Source organism: Poeciliopsis prolifica, unplaced genomic scaffold (genome assembly GCF_027474105.1).
Source record: "Poeciliopsis prolifica strain line A6 unplaced genomic scaffold, Auburn_PproV2 SCAFFOLD006, whole genome shotgun sequence".
NCBI classification, from domain to species: Eukaryota; Metazoa; Chordata; class Actinopteri; order Cyprinodontiformes; family Poeciliidae; genus Poeciliopsis; species Poeciliopsis prolifica.
This window is the reverse complement of record NW_026562381.1, coordinates 9,175,761-9,196,821: the sequence shown is the minus strand read 5'-3', so window position 1 is coordinate 9,196,821 and position 21,061 is coordinate 9,175,761. Positions and strand designations below refer to the sequence as shown.

The window sequence follows — 21,061 nt, the reverse complement described above, 5'->3', positions numbered from 1 at the left end:
TACATATTGTTTTATCTTACAAAAACAACAAAAATATGAATAGTAGGTGAGATTTTCCTTCAAAAGCTACAAAAATACTTGAGTAAAGAATGAAACAGGAGAACTTAATAAAAGACTTTCGAACCCTACAACTTTTTCTGCCCACCTGCTGACTGTGAGAAATCCATCTGGAATACTGATTTTGTTCACTGTTTGTTTGGATTTATAAGCGTGTCAATGTTTGATCAAATCATTCGCAGAAGATTTAACCAAATAAAGAAAAAAAACTATAAATGCAACATCAAGAGGTAAATTTCCAGCTATTTAAAAAATACTTTTGAGTTAAAGCAACCAAGTGAAACAGTTTCCATTGCTCTCTTGTAGTTCTGTATAATCTGACAACAGATCTCTAAAATACAGAGTGAAATGTGTCACTTCACGCTTCTGGATATGCAGATCACAGTCTCAGCTGGTCTTTATTCTTTTTGGCCTCGTGTTTCAGAGGGACGGGAAAAGCTGAGAACAATATGGCAGAGCCTTTCATCAAACATCTGTCATCTCATCTTCCATCTCATCCCCTTCTGTTTCGCCCTCTGCTTCGCCCTCCTCCTCCTCAGATGTGACGTCCAGCTCGTCCATCTGGGACGTGCACTTTGAACACGAGCAGACAAACAGGTAGTTTTCTCTGTGAAGAAAACACTCAGTCAAGATATTGCACCCACAGAAACAGCTGAAGGTACTAAGAGATGGACAGATAGGGAAATGAATTCAACTATTTTAGTGAATACTTCAAATAATTTAATCAGCTAGCATGATATAAACACTCACCAAGGGCGGAAATGCACTTTTTTAAAAACTGAAATAAGCAGATCGCATTAAGACTTCAGGGGTTATTGAGACTGAATGTAATTTGAAGATGGATTGACATCAAGCAGATCAATGAGCAGCAGCTATGCCGTTTCTGCCTCAGGACTGCCCTTCAGAGCCTGCTGGGTTTTTTTATTGATCCACATTTAATCCATAAGAGTGTAACCCGCCTTTAAATGATTTATTCTAAAGATTACGTGCGTTTACCTCAGAATCTTGTGTCTGCTGTGTCGGCTTCTGTCCCGCTGACAGAAATCCAAATAACTGATGCAGATCTCCTGAACACAGAAGATGAAATTGAACTGAGGACCCCAGACCAGAAACCGCGCTCTTGGAAAAAACACAAGCTTCACTTTTCCAGCACATTTTTTCCATGCAAAAATTTCAACTGCATGAATGGAAAGGAATAAATGGATGATGAGCAAACAGATGGATGTAAAGAAAATCCAACGTATTTTCCTTACGCCTTTCCTTTCAATAAATTTTCTACGTCTTGGTAGAAATAGAAAACAAATGAGCAGATGAATGCATGGATAATTGGACGAACAGATATATGAACAGACTGATGTAAAAATGGAGGAATAAACAGAGACAATGGACAGAGCAGATTGAATTATGAACAATTATGAACATCCTATAATTAAAGCAACTTATTTTGACACAGGTTCTTTCAAATCTACAATTTCTACATGTTTCCAGATTGTGTGGGGACCACTGAAAAGTTGGGCTATTTTTACCAAGAACAAAAAGAAAATGATATGTTCCTGTCGGTGCACGATGCAGGAACATTTTTTTTTTTTGTTCTGTGCACAATGCAGCAGTAAGTTAAATCCCCCTGTTTCTTCATATTTTCCCCCACATCCACAGGAGAGATTTGCTGTGAAAGTAGCACAGCTTCTGTGACATTACTGTGCCATGCAGATGCAAGCCTTCTCAATCTTTCTGACAGCTTGACAAACCCACTCCGATTCTGGACGTCTCAGCCTTCTAATACCGTCTGACAAGGGAGAACACCAAGCTAGACTATAGAGGGATGTTCTGTCCCGTCTTTGCCAGACTAAAATACATCACTGTGAATCCAGCAGTGTCAGCTGACCTCTCCTGGGCTGATGTCACTCAGGGCATTGAGGTGAAGCAGGAAATTGTTGTTGGGGAAGGACGCTTCTGCGTTTGGGATGCAGCTGTGGTTACCTGCAAGAATCAAACATGGAAATCTTTCTGGTTTAATCTACTCTTAGAACTAGAACCTTTTTGTTGGAGATAAACAAAGAACATCGCTGACACTGACAGGAGCTTTGCAGCAGATAAAGTCCAGAACCCTCGCAGTTCAGAAACTCTCCCGTCTCTGCACAGAAACACACAAGTTATGTTCATTAGTTTCGACTTTCTGTTGGTATCTGCACACATTTTACATGAATCCACTGCAGAAAACTGCAATACAGACTAGAACAAGCTCTCATTGAGACAATATGACAGCTGCAAATCTCCTCAGCAGAGAATAAATCTATTTACTTCAGAAATTACTGCAGTACTGAGATAAAACAGTGACCTTTGTCGATGTCCTTGTATAACTGGTCAATAAAAGAGTCAAGTTGCTCCCTCTGCTGGTCAGGAAGCTCCAGTGCATCACAGGCATGAACCCACTGACTCAGAGAGCTGTATTAGACACAAAATTACATTCAAACAGATCCGGAAGCAAGCATGTGGACAGTTAAAGGAAGGAGCAGGGGAAAGGCTCACCTGGTGCCGATGCCCTGGCCATTTGTTCCCACCAACGCAAACAGAGAGCGGAAACCCTCAGGAACAAACCACTGCAACACAGATACACAGCTACTACTTTCATTCAGATTACAAATACCGTAACTGTTTGGTTGAATAAGAGTCGCATAGTGAGTTATTTTGCAATATTTTTATATAAGAGAAGCAACATTTAGAAAGGCATACTGACTCCAACACTGAGAATAAACTGAGCAGAAAAAACTGGAAAAGTAATCCAATCTATTTTTTTGGTCACAGTAAAATCTACAATTGTTAACAAATCAGAAAAAAACTGCAACTTATTAAGTTCTTTAAAAACACATGTACTTAAACACCATCCTCTGTAAAATGCTGCATGCATGGGATAAAAGTAGCGCTTAAAACATGTTAAATTATACATGTAGCACTAATAAAAACTTCCCATATTCTACTTCTATAGTTTTAAAACTATGTATTTGAATCAGTCTGTCTTTAATTATGAAAATATCATACAAACAACTTCACAACCAAATGTTGAAGTTCTAAAACAAAGCATTCACCACCACAGTTAGATAAATATCCCTTCCCAGTTACACCTATTTAGTCAATTTGTGCAAACCAGCAAAGACTTTGGCTTTAATTTGTTTTTGGCATAAATATTTACATACATAAATGTATGAAAGATAAAAAAAACTGCATTGTTTGTCACTGAGTTGCTGAGCTCTGAATGTAAAGTGTTTGAAGTGACACGTAGTAGAAGATTGTTTGCGATTGTTTTCTGTTCTGAAACTTCTCAGGTCCAGAGAAAAGGTGGATCTCAGTAATGTGAAGGGATCCACAGTAAGTGGAAAGCAAGGAACGAGGTTTTGCATGAAACTCTGACAAAGCCCATTACCATCTCCACATTCTTATGCAGGTTCAGGTCTACGTTATTTTGAATACTTCCTGTCCTGGGTCAACCAAGTGACGATCACACCTTTGGCAGAATGAAGTAGATTCACAGGTGTTTGTTTCAAGAGGGAAAAAAACACATCTCTGCTGTTTGCCAGCTGCGTGAAAATATACTCCCCGTTTCACCAGCTGCTAGTAATCCACTGAGTTTATTATAGTGACTCGTTTCCTGACTCAGCTTTAAAGTGTAGCTCATTAATTTTCAATAGGATTAAGGTCCAGGCTTTGGTAATCCTGTTCACAAATCATATGTCAGCCCACTTAATCCTTCCCAGAACCAGTTTTTAATGCGTGAATAAGATCATTGTTTGCAGAAACTCCTTCTTCCCTTCAAGTTAAAACCATCCTTGAGAGGCCTTCAAATCGAGTCCTCCAGGGCCGCAACCTGCAACGTTTACATTCGTCTCTGCTTCAACACACTTCAGTCAAATAATGAGATCATTAGGAAGACCATGGAGAGCTTGACTGAAACTGAGGAGGTAATTCAGAAAAACAGATTCATGTGGATTTGAAAACTTATGATCTAAGTGTGGATTTAAGCTTGTCATCCTTTTTTTGTCATTCCATATAGTTTGTGCAGTGGCAGCAAAGCAACCCCACAGTATGATGCTGCCACCACCTTGTGAGGGTTGAACTCCCAAACTGCTCAATCTTTGTCTCATCTGAACACAAAATATTTCTCCAGACAAAATTCGACTCATCCAACATGGCAGCTGCACATTTCATTTGAGTTTAATGGCGACAATTTTATGGTAAGAAATTGTTAAAGGATATGAAAAATTGCCAAGAGAAACTTAACTGAATATTATTGGTGGTTTAATGAACATATTTGATGATGCATGGGTTTGAAAAAATCCCCAATATTCATTTTTGTTTTACGAATCCACCTTGAACAAAAAACTGTTCACCGTTCCTGTTTCATTCCGATTATTAGTGTGTGTAAACTTCTGACCAGCTCTGAAAACCCCCCCAAAAATTCTTGCTTTTTTGTAGTTTTTTTGCTTTTTTTTTTTTTTTTGCTTATCAGAAATGAATGATTGCCAGACTGAAAAGATAAGGATGTGAGGAATACTGACCCGACTGAGATGCTCATCATAAAGTGCTTCTTTAAAAAGGCTGTGCAACAAGCCCAGCTGCCCCTACAAACACAAAGGGACAGAAAAATTAGATCCCACTGAACAAGAACCTTTCATAAAGTAAACGCAGCCACAGTGGGGGTTCAAGTCAAAGCAGCCCGCTGAGTTGTGAAGAACTCTGATGTTCTTTTTGAACTGACAGATTTAGAATAATTCACACACGCACATTGTGACCTGAGATCTGCAACAGGAAGCTAACTCACCCTGAACTGCTCTCCCAGGAGTTTATGGGCGATCTCCTCCTCCTCGTTCGCCGCCCGGCTGCAGAAGTGAGAAAACAGCTTCTGCCAGTGTGCTTTATCTTTGGCCTGGATAACATTCACATCATGGGGTCTATTAGTTAAAATGGCAAACAAAAGTTTAATTCATGTCTAATAAAAAAAAAAGCTCAAACTGAAAATTAATTTTGGTTTAGTTAATATGTTGATTAAACTTTAATTTTGTAACCTGCCTGACTGATTTCAAACATTTTATGAAGCAACTTTCTCATTAAGGCCATCTGTATCAATCTTAAAACTCATTTCATGGCTGATTTAACAATAAGGTTTGAATTATGAAACAATGCAGGATGAAAATCTAATTACATCCATAGAAGGTACATTTTGTATTGCAGCATCTGACTCGACATGTTTGAGTCATTCAAGACTCACCTGTTTGACCACAGCGACCATTTTGGCCATCAGCATGATGCTGGACGTCTCTGGGGGATAATGCACGCTCCTAAAAGCAAACGATACCTTTTAATTACGAGCGAACAAACATGTCTGAATGTAATCAAGACACAAGAGGAGATAAAATGATGAGTTAAAGTCTGCGTCACCTCCATGCATCTTTAAGCTTGTTGATGGGGTGGTCTGGATCTTCCTCAGAGGGACCCAGACACAGAACCCGATGGTACTGATCTGCAGCCACCTGCCAACACTCGCTGCTGCAGTACATCACCTGCAGAGCAGCAGAAAAAAAAAAAAAAAGTGATAAACAGTTTTGCATCACTTGTAATCAAGTGATTGCATCACAATGTAATCAAGAAAGCAATTGTTAAGTTTATTGGTCTTGTCATCTCCCAGGCGGAAAATACAAGTAGAAGATATTCAAGCATGCGAAGGGAAGTGAGTTTCAAGTGCATCTAATAAATTCTTGGGTAACCAAATTTATTTTTAGCTCATTGAAATATGTGTAAATATTTATAAATGGTTAAATTAATCTAATTCTAAAAAGTATTGAAACATTTCTGGAACATACGCTATTCCTCAACCTGTATAAAATGATGCATGGAGTTTTTTTGATGTTTAAAAACAAAAAAAAAAGTGTGGAAATGAGAAATGTGTAATCGAGCAACTAACCAGCAGGGGGCAAGTAATTTGGTTGCAATAAAAAATGTGATTTACTGAATATTAAAAAGATGTTATGTTCATGTCCAAATTTTAGCTCGAACAACTCATTACACTCCAGAGTTAAATTATTCAGATGCTGATGATAAAAAATGTAACTCCAGGCTTTAGATCTCGAGAAATTAAAACAAACTTGCTGTTTTTTTGTTGGGTTTTTTTCTGCATTGTGACCCCCATGTAATACCCGTGAATTTAAAACAGCTAAACTGCTAAAGGAAAGCTGCAAACCTAACTGTAAATCTAAAGCTGGAGAAATTGTTCAGTTTATTATCGTTAGAAAAACCCATCAATTGTCCAGAGATCAGATTCGCCCCATTTTAGCTCATGGGCTCTAATCAGATTTACAAAATGCATCAAAACTGAAAAATCCCACCATTGTTAATGCATAAATTAATAATTGCATTTATAAAATAATTAAATTATGAAAATGTAGTACATACTTTTGAATATAAATAGATACATAAATATAAATAAACAGTTCCATCCATTCAACGGATGAAGATGCTTAACCTCATCAATTTGGTACCATATATCCACCGACATGTCAGCATTTTTTCCCTCCTGCTTTTATTTTGTAGTAATTTACTGAGACGTACTGTCACTTAATTTTCCTCGTAGTGGAGCATTTTCATGAATTAAGGAGCAAAACTGATACAAAAAATTATCATTTAATTTGATTTTGAATATTATTTTAATTAACTTCATATTAAACCCTGTTTCTACTTCTATTTTTTTTGAGTTCCCATTTTTATTTTCAGATGCTGATTCTTGTGAAATACAACACATTGTGTGTTGTATTATAAATTAAAATAATAATGCTGATATGTAATATGTTACTGAGGGAGATAAAACCATATATCACTTCAGTCTTTCAGCATACCAGAAGTAGAAAATAAATCATCAGTTATCAAAACGAGAACAAAATATCCCCTATGTTTCTAAACAAAGAAAACAAAATAACAGACTAACTATTTCTAAAGTAGATACATGTTAGATTAGATTGATTAAAAACACACACTGTAAGAAGCAAGCAGATAGCTTCTTTTTATACCAATAAAAAAAAAATAACAATGCAAAATAGCAAAACACTGAAGCTTGTGATGTGGGGCAGCAGAGGGACAGTGAGTGGACCTGCCTGGCACTGAGGGCAGGCTTGATGGAGCTCAGGCCGGACGTGGCAGAGCTCGGGATGGGGAAGGCTGAGAGCGGGATTGCAGCTGAGTCTCCGGGCGTTTTCTTCTGCAGTCTCCAGAGCGCGTAAGCAGTACTCACAGGCTGGGAAAAGGCAAAAAACAGAGGAGAAACATATGAACTTTTAAAATATTTTAAGTTCAAGTTTATGCAAAACAACCACAAAAATTTCAGACCTGCTTTAATTCTGAAGAGTATGCATCTTGATGTTTTTTTTTTAAGTTTTTACATTTAAGAACTTCACTACAATGAACAGCACTTCATACCTTTATATTTGTACAAGGAATTCCACAGAAACTGAGAAGAAACCAGAGGCCGCTCAATAAAAATGGTCTCTCCCTTCTTGATGCTTCTTTTCGCAAAGAGCCCCTTACCCTGCAAACATTCAAACAAGTAGCTTGAGAAAAAAAGGAATGAATAAAGCAAAATACACTGCAGCCCTTACCACAATGATTTAGTTAGGGCTGTGTTGAAATAAGAATTTTAAAATAGCACAATAGTACATAAGTTAACTTTTAGGTTAAGATAAACTTAGATACAGATCCAAACTGGGACAGCTGGTGACTCTCACAACTTACAGAAAATTCCTAATCAGAAAACAGTCTTAGACTCCTTGGATCTCTTTAGACTGTCTGCCAGGCAATTAACAAATTCCTGAGCATGGTTCAAAAGTTCACTAAAACTTTTTATAAATAATTTTATCTATATTAGAATTAACTATATTTCTTTAAGCATGTTTTTAATTAGTTACTTATTAGATCCAAACTTATAGTCATTATTTAGCATTACATTGTGTGCAAGCTTGGTTAAAAATACAAACTACTTTCTTGTGGAAACATTTTGAGGCGAGATAATACTGCAGCTGCAATCATATATCAAACTGGACAGCGGCTGGTACGAGAAGTTTTCCGTATATATGCTTTTGGGGCTCTTTAGCAGGAGGTAATAAAATTAACATTAAGACAGCCCACACAAAGGAAAAGAACACACCTCCTAATGCATATATTTAAATGAGAATACGCAGTCTATAAAAAATGGTTTGTTTCACAGCAGAAGTTGGAATCTCTTTGTGCTCAGTGAGAGTTTCCCGGAGGATGCATCTTCTGTTATTCTTTTGTCTTTTTTTACTCAGTTCTTTGTCTCTGTTTTGTAATGTCTTGGACTTTTGATAATCTAGGTGAGATGCTTATTGTAACATTCTTCTTGCTTGATTTTCTCTGGATAAAACTCTGAATATCTGAAGTCTGACGTCGTATGATTGCTCTTTTCTCTCTGCACACTACACAGACACAAGAATTCGGGACAAAGAATTAATTAACGAGCTAAATCAAGTTATTCCACATTTTAATTCTTAACAGCTGATAAAAAAAGGTTATTAAAAAAATAAAACTAATGTTTAATAAGCTGTAATAATTACCAAATGAATTAAATAACTCAACAGTTTGAACTTTATGACATCATAGCTATTCCAGTTTAATCAAAATACAATATGTTGATGATTTGACTAGAAACAAAGATGTTTTAATGCTCCAGGCAGCTGTTAACCTCTGCGCTGCGACACTAAAGGGTCTCAGTGAATCGTGGGAAGGAAAACAAAGAAAAACCAATGAGTTTGCATTATATGCAATAATATCCAACATAATAGATAACCTTTTAAACTAAAATGTGATCTCGCTGCCGCCTTACTTTATTTGTTGCTCAGTGTATAACGTCATGTCATGCAGCAGTGAGCTGCAGCCGACATGCGGCGAGCAGCACGGCTCCTCCTCTGAGGCGCCACAAAACCACAGAACAACTTCAGTCTGTTTAAATGTGACAAAGCAGGAAAGTCTCACCTTTATGTTGTCTATAAACTGGATTTCCACGCTGCCGGTGACTTTACCCGGGTCCACACAGAGGGAAAACATGTCATCCACGGGAGCAGCCATGTTTGACAACAGATGTACCCTTTCAACCCTTTGAGATAACCATACAGAAAAATATGCAGCGCCTCCTCCTGGTGGGATGATGAATAGCACATTTTCTTTCTTTTCTTTTCTTAATTTCCATTTTACTCATAAATCTAAACTGAAATTATAAAAGCAATCAAACATGTTAAATTAGTCCTTCAGATATAAGATAGCCCCTAAATTCAAAGGATATAAGAAGAATGTCTGTGAACTCCTTTGAAATTCAGATACAATGAAATTATAAACTAATTAAGAAACGGGATAATTTTAATACAATTTTTGAGTAAGTTGAACAAAAAAGTGAAACGAAAACATAAAAGCTGCTTCCCAAGAGCACACACCTTACAAACTGACTGAAATATATATAATTTACAATAATACAAACACAGATATTACATTTTTGACAAGCAAACATTTAATAGGAATGAATTTATAAACAATACATTTCATCTCATATATGTTACACATACAAAAAAATAACAGAAAAAAAATCTAATGTAACTGCAGTTAAAGTTGAATAACAGTCAATAGTGTAAAAATATTAAGACAAAAAGTTCAGACAATGTCAGAAATTAAAAAAAAGTGCTCTGTTCATATTTATCAGTTTATAAATCAGCAAATATCTGCAGCAGAGATTCATTAAGCCCCAGTAAAAAGGAACAGCTAAAACAAATCTAAACTGGTCAAGTAATATGTGACCAGTTTAGATTTTTACAGACTGCTCCAACATATAGATGTACAACACAAAGTCTGACTCATTTCAATGATTTTTAGATAATACCCGTCAGAAATTACTGTTTTATATCACAACTCTAGCTTATGTTACAACAGAACAGCCTTGTGACTGAATAAAGGTAGTCATGATACCTTTCACCTTTATTAGCACAAATAGATCAACAAAATATTTTATTTCAGCACATCCACCATTAGTAAAGATCAATTAATTGGTATTGTGTGCTTTGGGCAAACAAGCCAAAGACTAAATCTAATTTTGTATGTTTGTGACAGTAAAACATTTTAAGTTAAGAATTATTTTATAATCTTTTTGTATTTTTAACCAATTAGAAATAATTAATATATTTCTGTAAGGTTACAAATAACATAAACTAAATTTCTTTGTACATTATTTTGTCCCTTTGCTCCAAGTATGCCTCTGAAAAAGAAATATGTTTAAATTTCCCTACCGTCCCCTCATGCAGCAGAAATAATGACAAAGTATGAGGGTTGAGGGATGAAACTTAATCAGCATAAAACTGCGTTTTTGGCAACAAACTCTACATGTAGGACTAGTTTAAAAAGCACTGGAGGACAAATCTGTAAATCATGTCTACAGGTAGCAAATATTGAGTCCCTACAATGCTGTGGTCCAGTTTTAAATAAATACCTGTTGGACTTTACTACTGAACATGAAATGGGTCACCAATGAGGTCTTCCTGTCCTTTATGCCAAAACAGGTTGTTCAAAGTTTCAACAGCAGGGAAGAAGAAGAAGAAGAACTAAATAAATTACTGAAAGAACTAGCAAATTTAAAGGTTGGAACATTTCTTAGTGTAAACATAGGCTGCTGCTATAAAAGAAATTTCATCTGAGGCATTTCTACATTTCCACTGGGGTGCCTATAAATGTGCAGGGGGTTGTCTATTAAGTGTATTTTGAGAGGCGCCTTCAGTAATATTAATGCACAGGGAAGAATCCCCACACTCTGCAGCTGCTCTCTGCTCTACAAAAACTCAATAACCCCTTTCATCCTGCTGCTTCCACTGACAGAAAAACAAACATAACATCAGCTTCCAGAGCTCAACACATCGGGACAAAAATATATGAAGAAACATGAGAAAAACACAAAACATATCTGACTCAAAAACAGTCCAGGAAAGGCATATTTGAACAATCTCATTATCAGAATTTAATGGATCAGCATTTAAGTTGATGGTGTAACAGAAACTTTATTGACATTATTGACAAAAAGGGATGTTATAGAGGTACAGTTCTTGGACAGCTGTAGTGAAGGCAACAATCTCTGGGCTATTGAGAGGATTCACCCTGGCTCAGTGAATGCAGCATTTTCTGTATGAGAACAGGTCTAGGAATGTTGGGTAAATACAACTCTAATAATAATTACATGTCAGATACCCCGAAAACCCTGCAGCAGGGTCGCAGTTACAGTCCTTCATAAAGCAGTCTGAGTTTAGAGCTCCAGTCCCATCTTCATCATAAACCTTTGTTGTAGGTCAACACTTTGCAATCCGTTGCCATGGCAATTTCCGGCTCAAGGCGAGACACCTCAATCTGCCAAAAAAAAATAGACAAGAAAAAAAATTATACTGAATTGATTAAGCTGTGTACCTCTGGGTTTCACCTTGAAAGTCATTTTTAGAGAGCTGAGTGGAGAACAAAAGCCTGCAGGAGCTGTGGGAGTTAAGTGGAGTATGTTTAATGTGAATATCTTCCCAGCTGCTCCATGAGCCATCTGGCCTTCAGAGCAGCTGAACATGCCGTACCTGAGACATCTGAGGGAAGAGGCTGATAGCCACAGGCAGCGAGAGGCCGAACGTAACCAGGCATACAACGCTGTGGATGGGCAGCAGAAGTCTGCGGTTTCTCTGCAGGAATCGCAGCCTGTGTTAGTTAGGACAAGGATAAAAGGGAACATGAGCCTGCAGCGTGGATTGATCCTGGCTGACTACTGCAACGCCTGGAGTTATTTTAGGATCGTTTGCAGATCTAGGGGAGCTGTTTCACACAATTAGAGGGTGGGAAATTCAGAAGGATGGAGCTTAATTAACCAGATGGCACATTTCTTCTGTTATTTAAATAAAAATCCTAAGTTTATTTTTCCCTTTTTCTGCATTTCTGTCTTCTTCAGTAAAATTTCCCTCCACTATATTGGCCGCAGGGCACAGCATATGTTGGCTCCCATTTGGTACATGCACAATTATATGGACTAGTTTCAAACCTTCAAAGCTGATGAATATTTTTCATAAATTACAAGAGGTTCATTTGATTCAGCGGGTCTAAAAAGTGTAGCTGCAGACCCTGTTAAAATGTCAGGTGTGAGGTGAAAAGTGAGACACTCCTAAATTATAGCAAATATCTAAGGTCAAATATCCAAATCATTTTGGACATTTTTCCCTGGAGTCCTCTTCAGATGTCAGCCCACAATTTTTCTTTCATATTTAGCACCAGGCTATTTCAAAACTCTGATTATCTTCTCCTCAAGTCATTTTTCTGTTATATATTCTGTGACTCAATTATTAAAATCTAATGAATAAAAATAGAGCAATAAAATATTCAATAGAAGGAAAATCTTGTATTAATCTTAAATGAATATGAAATAAACATAAATTATCCTATATGTTGGATATTTAAAAAGTAAACCTTTGATGCAAGTAATTTTTTTTTCTGTTCTTAACTTTGAAATAGATGGAGAGTGAGTTACTTTTTTTTCCTGTTTCAAGCAGCATCTGCTACAGGTTTATACAGAGCCTGCCACATTTATTGGCAGACGTAGTAAAAATGTGAACAGTAGCTTTAAAGTAAATTTGAAAAGTATTTTTCTTGAAAACCTACCAGCAAAAATTGTTGGTATATCAATACATTAAAGTGGTTGTTATATAGACTTGATGAGCAAAGATTATCCTCTTTGACAAGAATACAACATATTAGTTGTTTTATTTGATTTCTCAAATGCAATAATTTTTTTTATTATTATTATTATTTTCACTTGTGTGTTTCTGCACAAACCTTTCGAGGTAGGACATGATGATTGGCGGCAGCACAAAGATCGGCATAGGAAGGACCACACGTGTGAAGGCGGTCTCCATTATTGCCTGGGAATAAACAACAAAGATTGTGGACAGGTGATTAAATCTGATGCTGAGAGAATCGAGCGAAGCAGGAAATGAGAAGTCTCCAGTTAGCCACCATAATATTGAACATTAAATTCACAGTCATACAATACAAAACAGCAGCTTACATGTCGAGCAGCGATTTTGGAGGACCCCACCACGTTGCCGTTGTTGTCTAGAACGTCGATACCTTCAGACAGTTCGTTGTGTCTCATCAGGGCTACGTTACAGATGTTTGCACTTGCTACAAAGGAGCAAAGGAGGCTTTATAAAACATAAAACACCAATAAGAATACAATACAATTTTTGCTAAAAATAAACAGCAGGATTTTAAATTAGATACTCTATGAACTTCTTAGTTATTTGGGTAATAAAGATAATGTATCTTCTATGAGTGTGCAGCTCTAACTGGCAGAGTGATATATAATAAAAGTCTCATTGTGACAGAGGGTCTTTTGAAAACCCACCCACAGCTGGGAAGGGGACAAATCTCTGGATGATCATTCTGGTGGCAGGGCTCAGCTTGTTGGCCTTCTGAATCAGCACATTCAGTCCCACCTTTAAAGAAAAAAAAAAAATACAAATTAGAAAAAGTAAAAAGCTGCAACTGATGCAGTTGTATTAAACTAAATCTTGTACTTTTTTCAGTGTACTAATCTAATTAATTTTAACTTAAAAATTGCAACTAGTAACCAAGATTTCTAAGAATTACAGAATATCACAAGCAATGACATCAACTTTGGTGAAGAAGAAAGCTAAATTACTGCAATAGAGACAGCACTGGTCACAGCTCCGACATAGCCTTCAAGAAACTTAGATGTAGGAGTAGGCTGCAGACAAAAAAATGAAAGCTGTCAGTTTTATTTATTCAGTTTCTACAAAAAACGTGAATCGGAAGTTGTTTTTACCTTTGTGGCATTCCGGTTGGCATAGTTCACACAGGCATTGTGACTCTGGTTCAGCCACTGAAAGAAAACAAAACACAAAGCACAAATGATCCATAATCTATGAGGAAGGAGCGAGAAAAGAGGCAAGTTTCTCACAGTGGCAAAGCTGACCAGATGATCAAAATGGATAACAGATGTTGTGATCTGATGGTGCTAAAACATGTGGCTTTTCTGCCTTTAAGTATTTCCTATAAATATGCATAAATATGATGCAATCAATGTAATATTCTGACTCAGATTTTAACAAGCAGATTAAATAAATTGGATGGATCAAAATAAGGCAGTGCCTCATCGCAGATCAGAAAAATAAATATTTATGGTTTTCACTCTTACAAATGAAAATCTGAAAACATCAAATTACATTGAGCCTTCTTTCGTTAACATTTTGTGAAAAAAAAATAAGTGCAATTACATTTGCAAGTATTTAAAAATATGTCTCTATCACTTGTGGAGATCAGGAGACTAAAACTTTTGTTTATTCCAATCTCCTCAGTTTCACTAGAGATGTTCACTATTAGTTTTCTGGCTCAAAGATTTGCATGCAGGACAAGAAATTCGGTTTTGATCAGGGCACCTTCTCTCACCACTTCCCCAAATCGTAAAAAAATCATATTTATACACAAATATAAATGACTGTAAAGGTTTTGGATACTTTAAAGCGCCACAGTTGTTAGTTATTTTCAGTACCTGCCAGATAATGGTAGACATCACAGTCTGATTTGGGAGGAGAAGGCCAATGACCTAAATGAAACCAGGAAATAAGAGCTTATTTTTGAACAAAAATAAGTCCAAAGTTTCATTTTTTTTCATCCCCAAACATGCTTACATTCATAATGCATGGGTTGTATGTTTGACTTACAATTGGTGTTCCGAATGGCACATAACCTGCATAGTGGAAATATGATTTTCAGCATAAAAGCGATGGGAAAAATGATTCGGTTTGAGGAAATCTGGACAAAGATCTTCATCTGAGGACATACCTGACATTCGAAATGGCATGAAGATCTTCTCTCCTGTGTCAGGGTGAATGATGGCCTGTGACACAAAGCATGAGAGCTTCCTCATGCTGCCACCAGCTCAGGGATGAATGGATGAAACTGGATTTAAGATGAAGAAACTTAGACTTACCTGTTTAATCTTCTGGGCTTCCCACAACTACACAGCAAAACCAGATTGACATTAAAGGAGGAATGTCATCCTTTAGCTTCCATTTTCACATTTTTCACCATAGGTTGCATCATATCTTATGATGCAATCAACTTTATAAATTAATTATTCAAGAAATTGCTTTAAAAACTTCTCACAGTGTTCCAAAGACAAATGCGCCTAATTTTTCGTTTTGAAATAAAGGAACCAATTAGGAATTTTGCATGTGTGTTTCATTTAACTCATCAGCTTTGAATCTTTCAGAAAAGGGGAATGATTCGTTGCATTACTTATATTATTCCAAGCCTTCTGAACATATTTTGAAACACAGTTTGCATCAACTCTGGCAAACGCTCACCTGATCTGCAGACACTCCCGGAGGAAGTGTGTTGTGTTTATAGTCATCAAGGAGTTTGATGCATTCTTTTAACTTTTTCTGAAAAAAATAAAATAAAAATGAAATAAAATAAGCAATAAATACACTGACCTATGGGCAAGGGTGTACAGAAAATGGATGGATGGACACACTAACCTATTACTTGATTAGCTACACTGGTATAATTGTTATTGCTATGATGAGTCTTGATTTCAGATGCAAAATCCAGATAGCAGGGTTAGAATTTTATGAGGAATCTTCATCTTGTCTTCTATTAACTTTTCAGGCTAGTGTTGCTCATATAATGGTAAAGGAAATATTTTCTTGGCATATTTTGGGCCTTCTGGTACCAATTGGGATTAATATAAACTAAGACTAAGCAGACTGTTCTTGGCCACCTTATACAAGTTTTTTTATGCCTATTTCCAGCAAAATGAGACATCCCATCAGAAAGCTCAAGTAATCCCAGATGACAATTGGCTGATTGTATTCTAAAGATCACTGCAGTCTTTGGGATATGTTGGAAGACATTATTTCATTGGATATACAGCTGAACAATCCATTTCAGCTATGTGATATTTTATGACAAAATGGGCCAAATATAGGAGCAATGTTTCTGCCTTCTGAACCGAAGACCTCGTGAGTGGTCAGAAATTACTGAAAACTCTAAAATTACAGTTTAAATTTCTAAATATGCATTAAGCTCACTAAAGTTCAATATGTTTTCTTTATTATCCAGGAGTAAATTGTGATATTCAACAATGAAAAGAGAACCCAAATGTTTGATATTATTAGAGACCAAAGTTGTCCTTTTATTCAGATAACAGATTGTTTCAATAAAAGAGAATAACAGAACTTTGCACACTAAAGAGATGCCAAACATATAAATACTTACAAAACAAGCATTTTAACAGGAATCTTTACCTCTGAGACGAACAGGGTGCGGGGATCAATGATGTCAACAAAGTGTCTCAGACGTCCAAGGAATAAATTCTGAGAAAACATCATATCATAGGTGAATTTTAGTCTCTTTTAAAAGAAAACATGAATGAGTATCTTTAGGAGATTTTATGTTTGGAAATATTTGTCTAAACTAAAAGTGTAAAAGTCAAAACAATGTCACAAATGTTAAATTATTACTCAGCTTTTTGTGAAAATGTTTCTGCTATGTCCTGCAGGAAACATCATCCAGTTGTGAGGCTAAAGTTATTTCAATGAAAAGCTCGACATTCAGGGTATTTAATTAAAATTAGTATGTGAAATGTCTGGAATGTTAACAATATTTTCAAAACAGTTGGAAAAACAATCTGTGATGGAGAACCGAAGACACTATTGTTTTGTAAAAAACAATACAGAAAACACATGACAGCATAAATTGTCTTTTTTTGACAATTATTATTAAAGGGTTAAGTAAAAACAACTCCACATTACTCAATATCAAAACATACATTTAATAAATCTGAAAATCTCATTGTGTTCTTAATGGAAATTATATACACACATACTTCATAAATTACTCTTGATGTCCAGTGGCTACATACTGAAACTCATCCTAATATTTATTAGTATATATCTTTGGGAAAAGCAGGAACAAAATATTACAGCACACTTCAGGGGAAAGCTCTAAACTGCTGTGGTCAAGCATTCTGTTTTTCTCCATCTGCGTCAGCATGCCAATTGCTGAGTTTGTGTGCCAGCTCTTTGAAAAGACCCACTAACAGTTTGTGCCAGGAGCCTCTTTGCCAACCTCATTAGACAAAAACAAGGCACAAGATTCAGTCAGATTCCCTCTGAGATATTTATTAGTTATGAAGAGCAGAAAACACAGCGGAAACAGAGTGTCTTTTTATAATTAACTCCTTAGGAGCATATCCAAATTGAAATGACTGGAACATTATTTCAGTCTTCACTATCGACCATCATTCCCTGCTCTGGGTTTTCTATCACTGCCTTTCTGTCGCTGCATATCTCCCGTTCTGACAGGCCATATGTGCTGCAGTGCTGTTTTGTAAGAGAGGTGGAGAGAGCGCGGAGCCATGTGAGGAGCCGGCTTTAATTATGCATGAGCTTCAGCTCCCATGAGAGAACACAACTAGGCTAGCAAAGATGGAATCCGGCTCGAAGCGCAGACAAAAAAAACAAGCAAGATTTATGCTGATTCAAGAGCTGGCCTGATTTCCTGCGCTTTGATAGAAGACCCAATAAGTGTTACGCAACTTTGTCAAGGTGTTATAAACTGAAGGTAGATGATTAAAGCGGTTTTGTCTTGAAGTTCTTCAACTGGTATTGAACAAAGAAATGCACACAGGAGCAGAAAGAAGCACAAAAGCAGTGAACCATGAAAGAAATAGCATTATTGTGATCAATGAACTAACTGTAGATAAGTGAACAGAAATAATTTCTTACAAATATGATCTAAACATCCTGAATGAAACAGGATAATCAGTGAATCATTTTTACTATTTGTGCTTAACTTTGAGCGTGATTTTGACTTCAACCTATTGTATGTGGAACCCGAGAGATTCTAGAGCTCTTTTGTGTTAATTTATGGGTTTTTTGTGTGTGTTATGTGATAATTTTTGCATGTCATTACAGCAATTTTGTAAACCTTAGTGATCAGTTTGCAACTCATTCAAAATAAAACTTCAGTGTTTTGGGGTATAATATTTGATCAAAAATGTTACAGAAATATAAAAAACAGCAGAATGAATAAATTAAGCACAAATATGCATCCGCATTTATGTCATTTTTAATAAGAGTAGCACTGAGTGTAAAACTCTGGCAATCAAAGTATAAACTTTGATTGCAAGAGTTTTTCAAAGTCTAATACGCAACCAAATGCTGCATCTGCACATGACTTAGCAATTATGATATGGAAGGAATTTATATATTGATATCAATATTACTGGTATACAATTCCAAATTGATATGTTGATCAGTTCCAATAAAATAGAAAAAAAGAACTGATCTAAAAAATGTGCCAAGAGGAACGCCTCTTTAAAATCTTCACCTGTAAAGGTATAAGGCTAAAGTTCTGGAACAAACAATGTTTTCCCATTAATCAATTGTGGCCACGGAGTTTTGTTCAATTAAGCCTTAAATAAGTACAAAATGCCACTTCAAACTTTCACATAAGTAGCCAAAATGGCACTGCAGAAGTTTTGTGGACAAACATACCAGTTAGTTAAAAAATGTAAAGATAGCCTTAGATATTGTTAAGAATTAAAAAGAGGAATAACTTGATTTAGCTCGTTAATTAATTCTTTGTCCCGAATTTCTGTGTCTGTGTAAGTGTGCAGAGAGAAAAGAGCAATCATACGATGTCAGACTTCAGATATTCAGAGTTTTATCCAGAGAAAATCAATGCAAGAAGAATGTTACAATAAGCATCTCACCTAGATTATCAAAAGTCCAAGACATTACAAACAGAGACAAAGAACTGAGTAAAAAAAGACAAAAGAATAACAGAAGATGCATCCTCCGGGAAACTCTCACCCAGCTCAAAGAGATTCCAACTTCTGCTGTGAAACAAACCATTTTTTATAGAATGCGTATTCTCCTCATTTAAATATATGCATTAGAGGTGTGTTCTTTTCCTTTGTGTGGGCTGTCTTAATGTTAATTTTATTACCTCCTGCTAAAGAGCCCCAAAAGCAGATATACGGAAACCCTTCTCGTACCAGCCGCTGTCCAGTTTGATATATGATTGCAGCTGCAGTATTATCTCTGCCTCAAAATGTTTCCACAAGAAAGTAGTTTGTATTTTTAACCAAGCTTGCACACAATGTAATGCTAAATAATGACTATAAGTTTGGATCTAATAAGTAACTAATTAAAAACGTGCTTAAAGAAATATAGTTAATTCTAATATAGATAAAATTACTTTATAAAAGTTTTAAGATTCTAGTGAACTTTTGAACCATGCTCAGGAATTTGTTAATTGCCTGGCAGATAGGCTCCCTATCTAAAGAGATCCAAGGAGTCTAAGACTGTTTTCTGATTAGGAATTTCTGTAAGTTGTGAGAGTCACCAGCTGTCCCAGTTTGGATCTGTATCTAAGTTTATCTTAACCTAAAAGTTAACTTATGTACTATTGTGCTACTTTAAAATTCTTATTTCAACAATATCCATTTACTCAATTTTGCATTATGCATGTGTTAAATGATTTGCCTAAAGTTGCTGTTTTACAAATTGCTCTGACACTTCTAAGGTTAATAAGCGACCTGAGTTGGCGTGAAGGTTGCATTATTAGTGGTGACTGACATAAAATTATTTCATCACAGTAAATTATCATGAAACTTCAGGTCAGCAGGGGACTGCTGACCTGAAGCCAGGCACTGTGTAAACTTTCTATTTACACAGAAACTTCAGTTTGAACTGGTCTGAGCTTATTTTGAAAATCTTGCAAAAATGAGGAGAAAAATCACCAATTTTATTCCTCATATGTCAACTCTCGATTTGACACATTCAAATCAGAGTTTACAACAACAAAAAAAATAGATACAAAAACTTTGATCATAAAACATAAATTGTTAAATAATGAAAACATTATTTTCATTATTTAACAAGCATTAAGATGAATGATTGTGCTTTGTTTGCGTTTTCAAATAAAACACAAGCACTGCATTGATAGGCTACCTGATAGGATAAGACTAAACAGTAGTTGAAGACAATAGAGCAATATTTCGCTTTAGTGCAACAAACTCCTACTGATCCGATCATTCAGAAGTTTTAGAGTTTTTGAATGAATACAATCCCTGATGCACGTCAGCGGCAACTTTTGCAGCATAGTCAACATCCAGAGCGAAGCGATGAGGGCGGAGGAACAGGATGTTTTTTTCCCCCCTCGACCGAAAGCCTTAAATAACAAAATGTCAAGAAACCGGGAGGTTAGCGCAGGACTCCTACCTGATCGTAGCGGGGTCTCCCGAGCTGGAAAGCGGGACACGCTGCAGATTCCGCCATGACGGCCAAACTCTTTTTATTTAATTACGAACTGAATAATTAGAAGGGATTTTTACAGTCGAGCGAACTACAGTCAGTGTGTGTGAGCAACTCGGGCGAAGCGATGCGCCCCCACGCCAGCCGGGAGTTGTAGTTTTTTCCTTTGCCTTGACACTGGCAAAGTTGATGCGCATGACTACACATCCCAAATAATCGATAAGCTGAAAGTCATTGCATAACTGTTCGGATTGATGTTGGGAGAGATATAGGTGTCAGGTTGGTCCTGTGATGGCTGTGTGAGGAGGCGTGGTTTCACAGAGAAGCGATAATTAGACCTGGACCCCATTCAGTGATATGAATCACCAGGATTCTCATTTTCATTCAGTTCAATGTCAACCCAATCGCAGAGTTGATTGAATTGTGTTGGAGTGATAAAAATATAATACCGCTTGAATGGTACCAACCTTACTGTAGAAGTGAAATGGGGAAAAATAAATAAGACGCAGTGCAACCAATAAGCCAACTGATTGTTTTGTTGAAGTCTTTGAAGTTTATTGGAGCTAATTAGTGAAAATTGTGATGTTATGTTAAAAAAGTAT

General features: G+C 36.4%; 2 protein-coding genes across 3 annotated transcripts; both read right to left on the bottom strand.

The window, feature by feature from the left end:
- Positions 1-206: 206 nt before the first annotated feature.
- On the bottom strand, positions 207-9,204 carry LOC129360280 (histone-lysine N-trimethyltransferase SMYD5-like). Its single transcript, XM_055030386.1, has 13 exons — positions 9,088-9,204; positions 7,519-7,627; positions 7,197-7,336; positions 5,491-5,612; positions 5,321-5,390; positions 4,874-4,978; positions 4,611-4,673; positions 2,587-2,657; positions 2,396-2,502; positions 2,135-2,191; positions 1,943-2,037; positions 1,054-1,124; positions 207-664 (listed from the first exon to the last, which is right to left on the bottom strand). The coding sequence occupies exons 1-13, from the start codon at positions 9,178-9,180 to the stop codon at positions 523-525; spliced, it is 1,245 nt and encodes a 414-aa protein (XP_054886361.1). The 5' UTR covers positions 9,181-9,204; the 3' UTR covers positions 207-522.
- A 400-nt stretch (positions 9,205-9,604) lies between these two features.
- Positions 9,605-20,691, bottom strand: sfxn5b (sideroflexin 5b). Of its 2 annotated transcripts, XM_055030717.1 has the most exons (14): positions 20,427-20,691; positions 16,443-16,511; positions 15,501-15,578; positions 15,125-15,151; positions 14,977-15,031; positions 14,856-14,881; positions 14,684-14,737; positions 13,958-14,014; positions 13,814-13,879; positions 13,517-13,607; positions 13,178-13,293; positions 12,946-13,031; positions 11,703-11,820; positions 9,605-11,490 (listed from the first exon to the last, which is right to left on the bottom strand). In XM_055030717.1, the coding sequence occupies exons 1-14, from the start codon at positions 20,481-20,483 to the stop codon at positions 11,413-11,415; spliced, it is 978 nt and encodes a 325-aa protein (XP_054886692.1). In that variant the 5' UTR covers positions 20,484-20,691; the 3' UTR covers positions 9,605-11,412. The 2 variants fall into 2 exon arrangements, with proteins under 2 accessions (XP_054886692.1, XP_054886693.1); XM_055030718.1 differs by lacking the exons at positions 14,684-14,737; positions 14,856-14,881; positions 14,977-15,031.
- Between the last annotated feature and the right edge of the window lie 370 nt (positions 20,692-21,061).